The 19,171-nt window shown below is 43.1% G+C and overlaps 1 protein-coding gene across 1 annotated transcript in view; it reads right to left on the minus strand.

The window, feature by feature from the left end:
* Positions 1-4,363, minus strand: part of LOC133121427 (scavenger receptor cysteine-rich type 1 protein M130-like) — a 52,141-nt gene extending 47,778 nt beyond the window's left edge. Inside the window, exon 1 of the mRNA XM_061230591.1 lies at positions 4,305-4,363. Within this exon, the coding sequence (XP_061086575.1) occupies positions 4,305-4,363 (59 nt within the window). The remainder of the gene's footprint in view (positions 1-4,304) is intronic.
* Positions 4,364-19,171: the final 14,808 nt, after the last annotated feature.

Here is a 19,171-nt window from a genome sequence, read left to right on the forward strand (position 1 = left end):
ATTTGGCAGGAACCAGCGCCGTAACGCCCAAGGGTTCCCTTCGCACCAAATCACAAGAGCCGTGCGTCACCCGACCCTTTAAGGGACAGAAATTGCTGGCCGCACAGCTTAGAACTACCACAGGTGTACCGCCCCGCCGATCGGTCGGTCTTCGGCCACCATTTCCCCCTGAGTATTCAGTTGTAACTTAGGCTGAAAAGGTACAAGATGAATTAGAGTCATGGAGATCACGCAAGTTCCAAACAAAATAGTTTATTCGCAGACAGGTAGGTTATTAGCTTTAGAATATCACAATCAAGTATAAAATACACAAATTAAGAATAGAGATAGAGTAAATAATCATACCTAGCCTGCTTGGACTACACACAAACACAGAGTATAGAATATGCCGTATGGAAAGTCGAATACGATCTTCCTGATACTTACATACACGTACATTATGCTGTGTGGGAAGTCGAATACGATCTTCCACTGCTACACATACATACATACATACATACATACACAAGACATGTTGTGTGGGAAGTCGAATACGATCTTCCTGATACTTACATACACGTACAATATGCTGTGTGGGAAGTCGAATACGATCTTCCCAGATTGGTCTGTCTCCCTTGCTTTTATGCCAAATCATACGTTTGGAACCAGGCGGCAGTGCCATAAATCAACCCGGAGGGGTGGTCAAATCTGGAATTTAGACCCCCACCGTTGGGGGTTGTTGAGTAGGGAAAATGAGATGATTACCAAGAGAGGAAGTGTAGGGTTTCCCTTGGGATACTGAAACTATAGTTTATTAAATTCCATTTGGTATGAAATGTACCTCATCCGATTCCTTGATTTTATCAGATCGCATCCATACCAAACAGATTACCCTTATGTTTTATTATGTTGCAGTTATCATGAAACTTCCCTCCTGATTATCCATTTTACATGCAATTCCTGTTACCATTACATAAGACTTAATGCAATAATACAAGGATCACATGGGCAATGTTTTCAAGGTGTTACCAGGTCTATTTACTATCTTAATAGCAGTTTTGAATATTTAATCTAGGAGAACAGTCACCGGTGTAATGACAGCAGTGCCCAAATGAGGGCACTGTGGCATTGTCCGGAGTCTTCCCCCTTGGAAGTGACCAGGTATGGGGTCACAGGGAGGTCACCAATGTTCGGGAGGATTCTTTTCCCATGACCCAACTGGCCTTGGACCACTCATACATCTTAACTCCCCAACAGGTAGTCTAAACAACATTGAAACCCCAGCTCTCAGGCCCCTCACAAATGGCAGCCCTTCCTGACCTTAACCACTATGCTACAGGCCGCCCCATCATATCTATGAATGCTGTAGTTGGGAGTTTTCATGATAACTGCATTATGCTGTAAATATGTCTTTGTGCCTCTCATGGTAATATACCTTTTGGATAAACCTGATTTGGGTGAATGAAAGGAAAGGAGACATCCCAGACTGTTTGGTTTCTTCTCCTTATCTCCGAAATCCAGGCCTTAGTTCTTGACCCTAAAAGTGAGTCACCCATCTATAATTTACAGCCAGGCCCACCAGGCAGGGGGCTAAAACACATGGCCTCTACAGAGACAGCTTTTGCCCAGTTTCCCCTCGGCTCCTGAATGGTTATGATATCAACGGTAGACTGTTACAAAAACTAGACCATTACACCAGTCGCACTGAACCAATCAGAATAACACCAAACATCACTATATTCTGACCTGGGATTATCATGAAACATCTTTATACCATCTCCAATATTCCTGTTCTGGAATGTGAGAAAAGGGGGCCCCCAGGGCCCAAGAAGGCGCCTCTAAGAATCCTTCTCCAGCTCTCCCCCACAGGCATGCATGCCAACGGTGGGGGCTAACAATGTATGCTCCAGGAGGGGGAAGTCAGCAAGCTGACCAGCGCATGAGACCAAATGTTACTTATGACTGGCTTACACCAGCTCCCACAAGAAATAATAGTTTGGGGATAAGAAACAATTTTTAAAAATGTGCTCTCCATTTTGCACCTAGTTATGTAGAAGAAAATGCCCTCATTATCCTCCGGAGGTTATTTTTTCAATTAGCCTACTTGGATTCTTTGGTGGGATGTGAAACAGGTCAGATGTAGCCCTGCTAGTGCCAGCACAGGGGACCACCAGTCTGGGTCTTTCTAAAAGTGGAGCCACTCTAAGCCATAAAAAGTGAATGAAACTATGTGTTAGGTTTCGTGTTTTTCATGTTCTGTATTCTGCAAAATTCTGTTGTTCGCGTTTTTGTGTTTTTGTTACCTCCTTGCACACCGTATTCTCCCTGTCACTTCATTCATTCGTTTCACCTGTTTCACTTCCTGATTGTTTCCCACCTGATTCCCATTCCCTCGAGTTACCTGTGTATAAAAACCCCAGATTGTTATGTGTTTAATCCATATTCTCCAGCATTTTCGTATTGATACCTGTTTTGACCTGTTTCGTCCCCAACCGAGTTTAGCTTATTCCTTCTGTCTTGTTCTGACCCGTAGTTTTTCGACCTGTTTCTGTTTATCTTCGTTTCTGGATTGTGTTTCTGTTTAATTAGCCCGTTTGTTTTTGACCCATTGCCTGTGACCGCAACTACTCTTTGGATTATCCTCAATATATCTATTTGCTGGAGATCTGACCCTTTGCCTGGACTATCGCTTATGAACTGCCTTATCCCTGTTATAACTATAGCTGGCTATTGACCCTCGCTGTACCAACCTACCCTGAGAAAATAAAGACCTGATTTTATAAATAACTTTTGTTGTGGTCTCGCTATTGGATCCTCCGTTCTGAGTGCCTGATACTATGATATTTCATCTGAAACCCCCTGGCCAGCTACTTTTTCTCTTGGGCCTACTACTTACATTTTTGGGGAGCCCTCTGTATAATATGGTTTACTTTATTCTTCTAGCATTGCAATTATTTTACCGTTGAGGGTAGTTTGTTAACCGGGTAAACACTGATAGAACTTAATGTGTTAATTAGATAGCTAATATGTGAAATAGCCCACAGAAAATGCAACTCACCGCTGATTATGATTAGGTGACTACATTACATCGGGTTCGCAGAGACAATGACGAGCTGTCAGCGCAGAGAGTGGCAGTAGGCTCTTTCCTCTCTCCCAAGAGAGCCCATAAGTGAATATTGCATTGATATATGAAGCTAGTGCGTGTAACAATGCAGTTAGCAGTGGATAATATTATTAGTCTTCTGATTTCATAATTACAGATACCATTGACTTTTTAAAGATATAAGGATGTTTTACAGAGTAGCCGGCCAGCTACACGTGAGCACTCTGCTCTTTGCCCATATACGGGTATGTATTTGCAAACATAGAAATGGCCTGTGCTTATGACAGAGTAAAACCTTAATACGGCCCTGGGCATATCTACAGTGATAATATACCTCCAGCCACCGCCCTCCCCCCCAGTCCTGTGCAGTTCAATATCAGTGCTTTCCACACTGTGGTATGGAGCTTCTTCCATATGTCTGACACCAAACAATATGTCCAGAAAAACCGGTGCAGAAGTCTCTAGTTTTTCAATAGCAGTATGTACTGCATACAACTCATTTGCAAGTTTTTCTGCAGGTCACTGTGAGCACTGTGGTTTCTGCCCTCTTGGTGGGGAAGAAATGTTTTTTTCAGAAGAAAGGAAATATGTGGTTGATCTTCAGCACATGCACAGTGTGGCCAGTTTTTTGGAAATTACAGTTTTGTTTCAAATCCAATGAGCCTAATCTAACATGAAGTATCGTTTGTGCGGCAGTCTGCAACTGGTAATGAACTTTTCCGAAAAGAAAAAAATTTGGCCTACAGCCTACATTTATTTTAATTAATTATACATTAAGTTTGTGCTCAATTTTAAAAACCTTAGACACAACACTAAAAACGAGAAGTACTTGTAAACACAGCCTGTTCGCCTGTTCAAAACATGCATTGTGCATATCTTTGAAGAAATGTTGCACTTCCAAAATCACTGGTTCAATTTATCGTGAAATATTATATAAACATTTGTTTAGATCACCGGTGTTTTTACAATACTTTAATATTGCAGTTAGAAATACTTGATACATGTCTCAATATGGTTTCAATTTTTGTCGTTCTAAATAAAGGGAATAGTGGAAACAGTAGAAGAGAGTGGAATCATTTAATAAAATCAGAATACTGTAAAATATATATTTAATTAGAATACTGTTTTTTTAAATCATTTTTTGTGAGCACAAGAGCACTGTATGTGGACCAAACTGAATGATTTTTTCATTGCTTTTACAAAAAATAAGGCTGAACCGCACTGCTTCTGCCCGAAGAAGCCCCCTGAGGGCCCAAGCTCCCCTGAGACCCTGTAGGGCATTGTACATAAGTGTGCCTCTCTGCAGACCCCCAAAAGGAAACAGACTGTGTTGACCATGTTGACACAGGGTCAGCAAGGCTTGATGAAAAGACAGTGCTCATCAATACAGGACTATTGCTCCCATCATTGTGCTGCCTCTGCGCAACTCTGCCACCTCAGTGGAATGCTCCCAGAACTGATGAGTTGAAATAGCACTGTATAAACCATGGGTTTTCCACAAACAGTGTTTGGTGTCTTTAGATAGCTAATGATGTGGGAAATAGTTTTGTGTCATTGGCGGTGTAGTACACTGGTTGCTGAATAAAGATCTGATAGGAATAAACCACAGGTGATGCAAGTTACCTGTGAGTCAGCATCCTGCTGTGATACAAAGGTTAACCAGGTTTGTTGGACATACAGAGATAACATCAGCAGTGTCTCATTATCTGTAAATCACCAGTCTATTTAAACCTGTCATTTTTAGTTTCTTGTTGCTCGTTCGTCTTTCTGTATTCTGTTCCCGAATCCGCCCCTTTCTCACCCTCTACTCGACCCAGCTCCTGGTCCAAGCGATGGTTTTGTCCTGCCTGGACTACTGCAATTCCCTCTTGGCTGGCCTCCCAGCATCCACCATCAGACCCCTCTAACTTATCCAGAATGCAGCAGCTCGTCTGGTCTTCAACCTTCCCAAATACTCACATCACCCCCCCGCTTATTTCCCTCCACTGGCTGCCTGTCATGGCTCGCATCAAATTCAAAACATTGCTGCTGGCCTTCCAAGCAGTTAAGGGGTCTTCCCCAGCTTGCCTACAAAAAATCATCAAACCCTACACCCCTGCCAGACCTAATGTAATTTTCCCACCCCAGTTCTAGCTCCCTGTACCTGTGCCTGTGCCTGTTATCTGTTCTGTTCTGTTCTGTTCTGTTCTGTTCTGCTCTGTTCTGCTCTGTTCTGTTCTGTTCTGTTCTGTTCTGTTCGGTCCTGCTCCTCTCCGCTCTGTTCAGTTCTGTTTTTGGATCTTTTGGTTTTGAACTCCACCTGGCTTTTTTGAGTCTCCTTTTGATTCTTGGATTTGTGCTTCTGTTTTCTGTCTCCTCGACTTATGAACTCTGCCTGTCCCACATTTACCTGTCTGCCTGGATCTCGACCTTTGCCTGTTTTCTGGATTGTGTTCTGGATCTGCCCCCCTGTGTCATTAAACCTGCTATTTTTCTCCCTGAGTCTGCGCTTGGTTCCTCTGTCTCCCCGTACCTGACAGAACCTGACAGATATAGATATCCTGGATCAATTCATTCATTCTTAAGATCCGATTTTTGTGGACACGGAAATCTGTCAATTACATATGAGACTTCAGGGGTGGTGGCACGGATGGTGCACTGCCGCCTCACAGCAAGGAGGTCCTGGGTTTGAATCCCCGTCGGCCGGGGCCTCTCTGTGTGGAGTCTGCATGTTCTCCCCGTGTCTGCGTGGGTTTCCTCCGGGTACTCCGGTTTCCTCCCACAGTCCAAAGACATGCAGGTAAGGCTGATTGGAAAGTTTAAATTGCCCGTAGGTATGAGTGTGTGAGTGAATGGTGTGTGTGCCCTGCGATGGACTGGCGACCTGTCCGGGGTGTATTCCTGCCTTTTGCCCAATGTATGCTGGGATAGGCTCCAGCCACCCTGCCACCCTGTTCAGGATAAGCGGGTTCAGATAAAGGATGGATGGATGGATGGATGGATGGACTTCAGGGTTTGAACATCAGTTATAATGTCAGTGATATATATTCTATATATGTCTAGCATAGAATGGTGAAGTAAGGCAATTGTAAAATGGAGGAGTTAACATAATAAACCTTCTAACGTTACCAATTCATGAAATTGAAATTCAGTTCAGTTCATCAGCCGTCACAACCTGAACGGCTTGACGAAAGTAAAAGCAAACGCGATCGACGTTGTGAAGCCACTTTGCTTTTTAGGCTATAAGCGAACAGGAGAAACCACTGAATCCACTGTTTGTCTCCGTCGGATTTGGTGTTGAACAATGTAAAGTTATTGCATCTATATCGATTTAATTTTTGTTAAATTAGCAAACCCATGTGTCATTTGGTGTTGCAGTGAAAATGTCTTAAATACAATTCAGGTATGCTTTAGATTATGTAATGTGAAGTGTGCATATTATTCAGGCTACTTCAGGCTACTATAAGAAACCGTAATAAAGAGTTAATTTGATTCATCAGTGACTATGACTTGGAAAACATGCTCTAAATTTTATAGGTGCTTAATTATGATTTTACCAATATGGTATTTTATTACTAAGACCTGAGTGATTAAATTTGTGTCCTAAACTAATATGAAGAATATGAAAGATGAAATCTCATCTTGGAATGGCATTTGCTTTTGTAGAGGGGGATCAGTCAGCCTCCACACCAGTGCCAGTCAGGCCCCAGTCAGCCTCACAGACAGGCCCACAGATAGTACCAACGCCAGCCTCACAGACAGGCCCACAGATAGCACCAACGCCAGCCTCACAGAGAGCCTCCATGCAGTGCAGAGATAGAGGAGGAAGAAGCCCAAGCCTTAATAAACAAATCAGTTCCCAGTCTCGGAGAGGAGCTTTGTAGAGCATTGGTGTCTCTTGACAGGGACTGGGAAGAGTCCAAGGGCGTAGGTTCGATTTTCACATTGGTAGGGACACAAATGGGAGAGATTCGGAGGGGATGTAACCCCCACTGGAAGTTGAGGCATTTTGCATAGACTTCTGACCACCATTTCATGTCATCTAGAGCTTTCATTCATGAAAGCAGCACATTAATGAATCCTTTACTGAAATCTGCCAGCTGAATGGGACTTTGAAGAGCACATTTTTGTTTTAAGGCAGGTACTGTTGCCTATTCAAACCAATGATCTGTAAACATGTATTTACATTGAAAATAATAATGATAATAATAATAATAAGATTGTTATTATTGTAAGACTAATAAGATGTTGAAGATTGGTGGGATTAATTATTGTGACAAAATCGAACAATACATTTTTATAAAAAATACAGTGCTGTGATTTGCTACTTTATTCTCCTTCGCTTGTTGCTACTGTCTGCACACACACCTTTGCCAGTCTCTCCCAAAGATGCTCCAAATAAAACAATTTGCTACTTGTCAATATACGGGGTGGCACGGATGGTGCAGTTAGTAGCACTGCCACCTCACAGCAAGGAGGTCCTGGGTTCGAATCCCTGTTGGCCGGGGCCTCTCTGTGTGGAGTTTGCAGGTTCTCCCCGTGTTTGCGTGGGTTTCCTCCGGGTACTCCGGTTTCCTCCCACAGTCCAAAGACATGCAGGTTAGGCTGATTGGAGAGTTTAAATTGCCCATAGGTATGAGTGTGTGAGTGAATGGTGTGTGTGCCCTGTGATGGACTGGCGACCTATCCAGGGTGTATTCCTGCCTTTTGCCCAATGTATGCTGGGATAGGCTCCAGCCCCCCTGTGACCCTGATCAGGATAAGCGGGTTCAGATAATGGATGGATGGATGGATTAATATACGGAAAATAATACTTTCATTCAAAAAACATTGGCTAATTGTTACCCATACCATTAAGCCAGCTCCCACAAGAAATAATAGTTTGGGGATAAGAAACAATTTTAAAAAATGTGCTCTCCATTTTGCACCTAGTTATGTAGAAGAAAATGCCCTCATTATCCTCCGGAGGTTATTTTTTCAATTAGCCTACTTGGATTCTTTGGTCGGATGTGAAACAGGTCGGATGGAGCCCTGCTAGTGCCAGCACAGGGGACCACCAGTCTGGGTCTTTCTAAAAGTGGAGCCACTCTAAGCCATAAAAAGTGAATGAAACTATGTGTTAGGTTTCGTGTTTTTCATGTTCTGTATTCTGCAAAATTCTGTTGTTCGCGTTTTCGTGTTTTTGTTACCTCCTTGCACACCGTAGTCTCCCTGTCACTTCATTCATTCGTTTCACCTGTTTCACTTCCTGATTGTTTCCCACCTGATTCCCATTCCCTCGAGTTACCTGTGTATAAAAACCCCAGATTGTTATGTGTTTAATCCATATTCTCCAGCATTTTCGTATTGATACCTGTTTTGACCTGTTTCGTCCCCAACCAAATTTAGCTTATTCCTTCTGTCTTGTTCTGACCTGTAGTTTTTCCGACCTGTTTCTGTTTATCTTTGTTTCTGGATTGTGTTTCTGTTTAATTAGCCCGTTTGTTTTTGACCCATTGCCTGTGACCGCGACTATTCTTTGGATTATCCTCAATATATCTATTTGCTGGAGATCTGACACTTTGCCTGGACTATCGCTTATTACATTATTGGCATTTGGCAGACGCTCTTATCCAGAGCGACGTACAACAAAGTGCATACCCATAACCAGGGATAAGTTCGCTGAAAGACCCTAGAGGTAAGTACAATTTCAACTGCTACCTGCACAACAAAGATAAGGACAAGGGCCTTTTTTTTTTTTTTTTTGTTCTTTTTTTTTTTTTGAACAAACAAACAAACAAACAGAGCAAAAGTTAACTATCCAAACACTGCTTACCTAGCCAACTAAAAATACCGATACACAAAGCAAGTCACAGAGACAACAATTAAGGTTCACAGGGAGGTAGGGAGGGATGGGGAGAGGTGCTGCTTGAAGAGGTGCGTCTTCAGCTTGCGCTTGAAGGTGGGGAGAGATTCTATAGTTCTGACCTCAACGGGGAGTTCGTTCCACCACCGTGGAGCCAGAACAGACAGTAGTCGTGAGCGTGAGGTGGAGGTTCTGAGAGGGGGAGGTGCCAAGCGGCCTGTGGAGGCTGAACGAAGAGGTCTGGCAGGGGTGTAGGGTCTGATGATTTTTTGCAGATAAGCTGGGGAAGACCCTTTAACTGCTTGGAAGGCTAGCACCAATGTTTTGAATTTGATGCGAGCCATGACAGGCAGCCAGTGGAGGGAAGTAAGCAGGGGGGTGACGTGTGAGTATTTGGGAAGGTTGAAGACCAGACGAGCTGCTGCATTCTGGATGAACTGCCTTATCCCTGTTATAACTGTTTGCTGGCTATTGACCCTCGCTGTACCAACCTACCCTGAGAAAATAAAGACCTGATTTTATAAATAACTTTCGTTGTGGTCTCGCTATTGGATCCACCGTTCTGAGTGCCTGATACTATGATATTTCATCTGAAACCCCCTGGCCAGCTACTTTTTCTCTTTGGCCTACTACTTACATTTTTGGGGAGCCCTCTGTAAAATATGGTTTACTTTATTCTTCAAGCATTGCAATTATTTTACCGTTGAGGGTAGTTTGCAAACCGGGTAAACACTGATAGAACTTAATGTGTTAATTAGAGAGCTAATATGTGAAATAGCCCACAGAAAATGCAACTCACCGCTGATTATGATTAGGTGCCTACGTTACATCGGGTTCACAGAGACAATGACGAGCTGTCAGTGCAGAGAGTGGCAGTAGGCTCTTTCCTCTCTCCCAAGAGAGCGCATAAATGAACATTGCATTGATATATGAAGCTAGTGCGTGTGACAATGTAGTTGGCAGCGGATAATATTATTAGTCTTCTGATTTCATAATTACAGATACCATTGAATATATCTTTTTAAAGATATTATGATGTTTTACAGAGTAGCCGGCCAGCTACATGTGAGCACTCTGCTCTTTGCCCATATATGGGTATGTATTTGCAAACATAGAAATGGCCCGTGCTTATGACAGAGTAAAACCTTAATACGGCCCTGGGAATATCTACAGTGATAATATACCTCCAGCCACCGCCCTCCCCCCAGTCCTGTGCAGTTCAATATCAGTGCTTTCCACACTGTGGTATGGAGCTTCTTCCATAGGTCAGACACCAAACAATATGTCCAGAAAAACAGGTGTAGAAGTCTCTAGTTTTTCAATAGCAGTATGTACTGGATACAACTCGTTTGCAAGTTTTTCTGCAGGTCACTGTGAGCACTGTGGTTTCTGCCCTGTTGGTGGGGAGGAAATGTTTTTTTCAGAAGACACAAAATATGTGGTTGATCTTCAGCACATGCACAGTGTGGCCAGTTTTTTGAAAATGACAGTTTTGTTTCAAATCCAATGTGCTGGAGTGCAGAAAGCGATACAATGTATAAGCCCATATAGTACATACTGCAGGGGATATATCTGCTGCTGCACTTTTATCCAGAATGACATACAGCCAGCCATCTATCAATTAATCACAGTTTACAAACTGTATGCTATGTATCGACACTCTGTGGGCAAGCTATGCAGAGTAATACCCAAAGAGGACATGTTCCACATGTTGGAAATAAATCAGGCAAGTGCAAAATAAATATATTTACTATTATTCCTACTATTTTGACATCTATCATTGGCCAACACTGCCTAAAGAAGTGAAGATTATTCATAGATTTTTTTTATGCCATACAGGATGGAAACATCTTCTTGATGAACATTGTTCTTGTGTAAAAACATTGATCTTTAATACTGTTTAGCCAGTTGTAACACATTCCCTGTTGCTTCAAAGGATGACCCCAGCAGTGTCTGCAGGAACACAGGGACACCACTAGGGTGCGCTCTATCTGCCTTGCTTTGTGCACTGGACACCAGTGATATGAGCTCTGCCAGTGAGGCCTGTCACATGACTGATTAAGCAGATGACACTCCTGTGACAGCGCTCATCTCTCAGGGAGAAGAAGCCCCTACAGACTGCAGGGACACACGTTGGCCACAAGGGAGAGTAAACCTTTTTACTTTGTCAGACACAAAAACTGTTTCACTGCCCTGATAATTGGAAGGAGAATGCTGATATGGTATTAAAAAGCAGTAATAACAGTTTTAATATTATGTTGCATTTTTTGGTTAAACGGTCACCCAAACATGGAGCTCAGTAGACCCCTGTGGTTCGTAAAACGGCAGTTTTGCAGATAAGTTGGCTCTCTTGGGATGATACTTGCCCTCTCCAGAGAATTACTGCACTTCCTTCCTTGATCTTTATTACACTTTAATTCCCTCTGGATAAAAGTATCTAGAAAATGGAAGACACCCTAATGACATGTAACAGGGTAAAGACTGGAAAAGTGAAAATGATTTCCACAGAAGAGGCATCTTCTGCACTCAGCCGTGATCCCCGTGAAAGTGGAATGGTTGAAGGAACATGACAAAGAGTTCAATGTGTTGCCCTGGCCTCCAAATCCCCCAGATCTCAATCCGATGGAGCATCTGTGGGATGTACTGGATAAACAAGTCCAATCCATGGAGGCCCCACCGCGCAACTTTCAAAAATCTTTTGCCAAATATTATCATCAACATCCCATATTTTTAGACATTTGGATTCCACATATTGAAGAATTATACAGATTTTGAGAGAGCATTTCATAAAAATGAAACATTAATTTTTTTTTAAATGCTCACATGTATTTCTTTGTCTTCAGCAATACCAGCATATTAATGGCTGTGCATTAATATGATATTTTCAAGTAAAGCTTAAAAGACTTATTTTACTTTGTTCTTTCATTTTTTTAATTTATTTTTTATTGTGTATTTATGTTTTTATTCATTTGCTTGGAAAACTTATTGCAGGGATGGGTATAGTACATTTTTTTTTGCTTTTTTTACATTTGTGATTCTGAAATAGGGGAAGAGTAAGAGAGCTACATTACACTTTAAAAATAATGTAACACAGAGTTTAACATCTATCCAATTTAATACATACAGACACATGGTGACATACATATTCAATTTCAGTCAATTTATGTCAATTTACTGCATCAGTGACCTAACCTAGAACAAACATACAGCAATCAAAGCAAACTAACTACACGAGGATCACAAGTGCAGCCCAGGTGAATCAGAAACTCTGCTTATATCGTACAGATGCTGCGCTCTAAAGACACAACATCTTCCTGTTCCCATTCCCTAAAATGCCCCCATGACTGCACTCCCAATTTCCCCTCCTGCAAGCTGAGAAACATCACAATGATGAAAAAAGAGTCCTGAGCTCTCAGACTTCATTCTCATTTCACATAAGTACACGGACCCAGCCTCTGTGTGTTTTACATGCCAATTTCCACATTCCCTCCAGTGTAGCGGACAGCTGTTTCAGTAGACGGCCCTGTACATCAACAAACACGTACAGACACAACAGATGAGAGAGAACTGTGAGTGAGCAGAGCTGCAGCCTGAGCCCTGAAACACACATCATGTTTTAGAGAGTAAGTGTGCATCCCAGTGAAAGCACATCACCTGGTCTCCTGTACCATTTCACACACAGTACAATGGTGGCCAGCAGGAGAGGAGCAGCACCCAGACCACACATCACTCTGCCTGTGGAGACACAGAGATGAGGGATGCATACTGCTATACATTGCTCCTGTGCTGAACGTCACTCTGAACATAAGCATCTGCTACAGTAAGTGTAGTGTAATGCATCTGCTACAGTAAGTGTACTGTAATGCATCTGCTGCAGTAAGTGTATGCAGTATACTGAAATGCATCTGCTACAGTGAGTGTACTGAAATGCATCTGCTACAGTAAGTGTATGCAGTGTACTGTAATGCATCTGCTACAGTAAGTGTATGCAGTGTACTGTAATGCATCTGCTACAGTAAGTGAATGCAGTGTACTGTAATGCATCTGCTACAGTGAGTGTATGCAGTGTACTGTAATGCATCTGCTACAGTAAGTGTATGCAGTGTACTGAAATGCATCTGCTACAGTAAGTGTACTGTAATGCATCTGCTACAGTAAGTGAATGCAGTGTACTGTAATGCATCTGCTACAGTCAGTGTATGCAGTGTACTGTAATGCATCTGGTAGTGTGAGTGTATGCAGTGTACTGTAATGCATCTGCGACAGTAAGTGCACTGCAATGCATCTGCTACAGTAAGTGTATGCAGTGTACTGTAATGCATCTGTTACAGTAAGTAAATGCAGCGTAGTGTAATACAGTGTACAGTGGACACCATTTTGGCTCTACATCCAGAGTGGCCTTAGGCAGTGCTGTGGGAAGCAGACAGACTGGGTCACTGTTCCGTTTTCACACCAGTGTATTTATGACTGTGGAGAAAACAAATCACCCTCACAGAGGGACAAAGAACAAACAAAGGCAGATGGAATTATTTTATGAATACTATTTTGAAAAGATATTCAATAATGAACACTGGAAAAGTTTGTTGGCAGTTATTGAACAAACAGGATACCAGAATTAGCAGAAATTATGTGGTTTTTCAGTAATACCCACTGCATTATGGGACCTTGCAAGTTTTACACACAGAATAATATCAGTCAGCCCTCACCTGTTACCTGTATGTGGACAGGATGACTGTACTCTGTGTAACAGCACTCACCTGTTACCTGTATGTGGACAGGGTGACTGTACTCTGTGTAACAGCACTCACCTGTTACCTGTATGTGGACAGAGTGACTGTACTCTGTGTAACAGCACTCACCTGTAACCTGTATGTGGACAGGATGACTGTACTCTGTGTAACAGCACTCACCTGTTACCTGTATATGGACAGGGTGACTGTACTCTGTGTAACAGCACTCACCTGTTACCTGTATGTGGACAGGGTGACTGTACTCTGTGTAACAGCACTCACCTGTTACCTGTATGTGGACAGGATGACTGTACTCTGTATACCAGCACTCACCTGTAACCTGTATGTGGACAGGGTGACTGTACTCTGTGTAACAGCACTCACCTGTTACCTGTATGTGGACAGGATGACTGTACTCTGTGTACCAGACTGGGTTGCTCCTCCCTGCTCTGCAGCTGTACTCCCCGGTGTGTGCAAGAGCTGCAGCACTGAGGGTGTACGAGCCTTCAGCTGTACTGGCAATGAGGGCAGTGCCACTTGATCCATCTCCTTTGTACCAGTAATATTCCCAACCAGCAGAGGGCACTGTGACCTCACAAGAGAGACTGACAGCTTGTCCTCTATATATCCGCCCATGTGGAGAGACCATCAAGACAGCCTGGGGTGTCTCTGTAAGACAGAGAACAGACTGAGCTTCTCCCTCATAATAATGTTCTCATCAAACATACAGTGCAAACGGGCTTTAACCTGGTATTCAGCTGAGCGCATTTCACTTATCCATGTACTGGGAAACCATGTGACCGCCTCAGAGTAGGTGTGGGCGGGGTCAACGCTCTAACTGCTAGATCGGGGGTGTCCAATCAAATGGCAAATGGTCTGCATTTATATCGCGCCTTTATCCAAAACACTGTATAATTGATGGTTCTCATTCATCCATTCACACACACACACACACCAACAGCAATTGCCTACCATGCAAGGCACCAGCCAGCTCATCAGAAGCAACTGGGCGTTAGGTGTCTTGCTCAGGGACACTTCGACACACCCAGGGGATCAACCAGCAACCCCCCGACTGCCAGACGACTGCTCTCACCTCCTGAGCCAATGTCGCCCCCAATCTTATCCAAAAAGGACCGGTGTGAGCGTGAGTTCTTGTTTTTCCCCAGCACTACGATACCCCGATTCTGATGGGCTAAAACAAAAACCTGAACCCACCATGGCCCTTTACAGATAAGATTAGACACCCCTGTGCTATTGTCTCGCAGATATGACTGCAGTGGAGCTGGTTAGGGTTACGGCTAAGAGCTAAAGCATTATGATTTCCCATTCTATCAGAACAGAGAGGACTGCATTCTGTTGATTTAAACAGTAACATGGTGGTTGAATGTGACACTTGCCTGTTGTCTTTAAGCAACAATAAAACAAATGTACTGGCAATCAATTAGCTATGATTGATAGACCATGTCCCCACTTTCCACACATTGTGGTTTGTTACCATAGCTACCTCCATGATAGGCGCTCGCGTTGTGAGTTTTCACAAGCTAGCTAACTTACTATTTCAACTATGATCGATAGCTAAGGTAAGGATGCTGGCTTATCCAATCATAATTTTTGCTAGCTGGCTAGCCAAGTTAAGATAAAAACACCCATACATTTAAGTTAACGTCCTTATGAAACCAAATTATTTAGCTTGCTCACGTCCTCATGTGATGCACTGCAAGGAGAACATTCTCAACCGGTTGAAAACAGGACAATACATTTAAAACGCTTACCTATCCAAAACTAAAGAAAGGATATATTTAATACTTTCATGATCGTGTTTCTTCGATGCCCTCTTGTGCAAAGTGCATATAAAAAGCAAGAAAGCGAGACCAACCACCATGTGTTTTTTATTGTTAATAATGAAACTCGATATTCAGTAATCAGTGGCCTATCGATGGCAACCTGCAACCGATGTGGCGCGTCTGTGAGGTTCCCCATTGTAGCTATTTTTAGCATAAAACAAATCATATATAATCTGACATGGCAAACGTACAAAAACGAAAAACAGGGTTTTCCAATGGCAGTGCAGATCACAACGCTGCAACTTATTTTGTGGCGTTTTTATAGCTTTTTCTGTTTTTGTTCTTTGTCATTGTAGTACTATGACTCTTTTACTACTGATTTCAATGGGAGCAGCTGAAATGTGCCGCAGAAAGGGGGCGTGGCATTCCTATGACGCTTCAGTGACGCATAACCGCTCTGATCTACGAGACGACACGCGAGTTCGACGTGCCATTTTTCAGAGATGTTGTCTCTGTTCTGTATGTCACCGCATATTGGAATCGGTTTGTAAATTCCATGTATTGGAAGAAAGTCAGGATGCTTCCCCATAAATACCTCATTGTGGATAAGGTTAAGGAGGTGTCCTTCAAAATGATTCATAAATACTACCCGGCCATAAATACTACCCTGCCATATGCAAAACAATTAAAAGAGACATAAACACAAACTGCTCTTTTTGTGATGAATATCCAGAAACAGTTTTATGCCTATTTTGGCATTATTCTCACACCAAGAAATTGTGGCAAGACCTTTGCAGATTTTTCATTGATAATATCTTTACATAATTTAATTTATTTTGGGAAAAATAAATTTGATATTGATGCTGGCAAAATGTTTCATTCATAAATGTAAATTTAGGAATAAAAAACCTTACTTTGTTGTTTTCATGAAAGATGTTGAACGATAAGTGAAACAACTTTCTAATTCAACAAACAAAAAGGCTATCAAAGCACTTAATGTTTTATCTTATATTTTTCGAGTGTGATATACCCCTGGCTCTTTTGTTTTTGTTTGTTTGTACACTATTCCCTGTATACTGAATTCTTACTATATTCCTTTGTTAATTAATAAAATAAATATATATACTCTATGGTGCTGATTACGGTGGCAGTGATGATGAAGATGTTAAACCTGTCCATTACAAAGATGATGGTGGAAGACAGGGTGGTTTGATTATCTCAGAAACTTCTGCTGAACGATTTTCACAAACACTTGTCTCGAGAATTCGCAAAAACCAAAAAGAAGTCCAATTAGCAGCATTTCTGTGGGCATAAATGCCTTCTTAATGAGAGAGGTCAGAGGAGAAGGGCCAGACTGGTCAAAGCTGACAGGAAGGTGACAGAAATGCAAATAACCACACATTAAAACAGTGGTTTGCAGAAGAGCATCTCTGAACACACAACGCGTCAAACCTCCAAGTGGATAGGCGACAGGAGCAGAAGACTCCAGTCTAAAAGATGAGTCTAATGTATACCTAATAAAGTGCTCACACTCAGTGAGCACTTCATAAGGTTTTTATTAGACTTTTCTTTGGACTTCTACTGCTGTAGCCTATCCTATGATTTGTTGTGTGTTCAGTGATGCTCTTCTGCATACCACTGTTGTAATGTATGGGTTTTTAAAGAACATTGGTAAGAGCTGAATAACACTGAGTCCTACCTGAGCAGATCACTCCAACATCCTTTCCATGATTACAGCGATGTTTACCCCATCCGAGTGACTCACACTGCTTCAGTGAGGATTCTGATCCACTGCAGGACACATCATCCATCCATATTCTCCCAGACCCTGGTCCAAAGTGAGCCTCTCCTAGTGCATCTACAGCATCTCCACAGCCCAGCTGTCTGCACACCACTCCAGCATCCATCATGTCCCACTGATAATCACACACTGTCCCCCACTCTCCCCGATGGTAAACCTCCACTCTCCCAGCACAGGGGCTGCTACCATTCACCAGCCTTATAACTGTCTGAGAGAGAGAGAGAGAGAGAGAGAGGGAGAGAGAGAGAGAGAGAGAGAGAGAGAGAGAGAGAGAGAGAGAGAGAGAGAGAGTGAGAGAGAGAGGAGAGAGAGATGAGAGAGAGATAGAGAAGGAGAGAGAGAGAGAGAGAGAGAGAGAGAGAGAGAGAGAGGAGAGAGAGAGGAGTGCCAAACGTCTGCCAAATGCCAATAATGTAATGTAATGTAATGAATAGAGGAATGAGGATGTTGAGATGTTCTAAGTACATATCTTGGAGATCATCCAAACTCCACACTTGATTAAACTCACACAACTGACGTGTAACATTTCACAGTAAAATGAATAAAGACCTTGTTAAATATAAACTCATATGGCCTATTAAGGGGCTATATTCACCCAGCATCACAGAAACTCTCACAGTGCACAGAAGACTCTTACCAGAACACACCAGGCCCACATCGTTTCCATGGAGCAGGGTTGATTCTGTGAGGCTGCTTTGGGGCAGAAGTTAATCTGAGATTCGTTGCCTCTGCACTGACTCCCTCTGCCCACACCTGGCCCTCGCCCTGGCCGAATGCAGCTGCCCCACGCAGATATTTAGGAGCCCCACAGCCCAGCTCCCTGCACACAACCTCTGCATCCTGCTGGTCAAAGTCAGCATCACACACCGTGCCCCAGGAGCTCCCATGATGCACCTCTACTCTCCCAGAGCACAGGTCAGTCCCGCCCACACAGCCTGACCTCTGCAGTTGAACAGAGAATAAAGAGAGAATCATCAGCAATGGCCAGCACCTTATTCAGAGACAACATTCAGCACAGCTGTCTGAACATAGGACTGCATAGGAGTAAGTGCACTGCAATGCATCTGCTACAGTAAGTGTATGCAGTGTACTGTATGCATCTGCTACAGTAAGTGTACCGTAATGCATCTGCTACAGTAAGTGTATGCAGTGTACTGTAATGCAGTGTACAGTGGACACCATTTTGGCTCTACATCCAGAGTGGCCTTAGGCAGTGCTGTGGGAAGCAGACTAATGAACTCCGGAAAAGTATGTTGGCAGTTATGGAACAAACAGGATACCAGAATGACCAGAAATTATGTGGTTTTTCAGTAATACCCACTGCATTATGGGATGTTGCAAGTTTTACACACAGAAGAATATCAGTCAGCCCTCACCTGTTACCTGTATGTGGACAGGGTGACTGTACTCTGTGTAACAGCACACACCTGTTACCTGTATGTGGACAGGATGACTGTACTCTGTGTACCAGCACTCACCTGTTACCTGTATGTGGACAGGGTGACTGTACTCTGTGTAACAGCACTCACCTGTTACCTGTATGTGGACAGGGTGACTGTACTCTGTGTAACAGCACTCACCTGTTACCTGTATGTGGACAGCCTGACTGTACTCTGTGTAACAGCACTCACCTGTTACCTGTATGTGGACAGGATGACTGTACTCTGTGTAACAGCACTCACCTGTTACCTGTATGTGGACAGGGTGACTGTACTCTGTGTACCAGACTGGGTTGCTCCTCCCTGCTCTGCAGCTGTACTCCCCGGTGTGTGCAAGAGCTGCAGCACTGAGGGTGTACGAGCCTTCAGCTGTACTGGCAATGAGGGCAGTGCCACTTGATCCATCTCCTTTGTACCAGTAATATTCCCAGCCAGCAGAGGGCACTGTGACCTCACAAGAGAGACTGACAGCTTGTCCTCTATATATCCGCCCATGTGGAGAGACCGTCAA

The sequence above is a fragment of the Conger conger genome, chromosome 2, assembly GCF_963514075.1.
Source record: "Conger conger chromosome 2, fConCon1.1, whole genome shotgun sequence".
NCBI classification, from domain to species: Eukaryota; Metazoa; Chordata; class Actinopteri; order Anguilliformes; family Congridae; genus Conger; species Conger conger.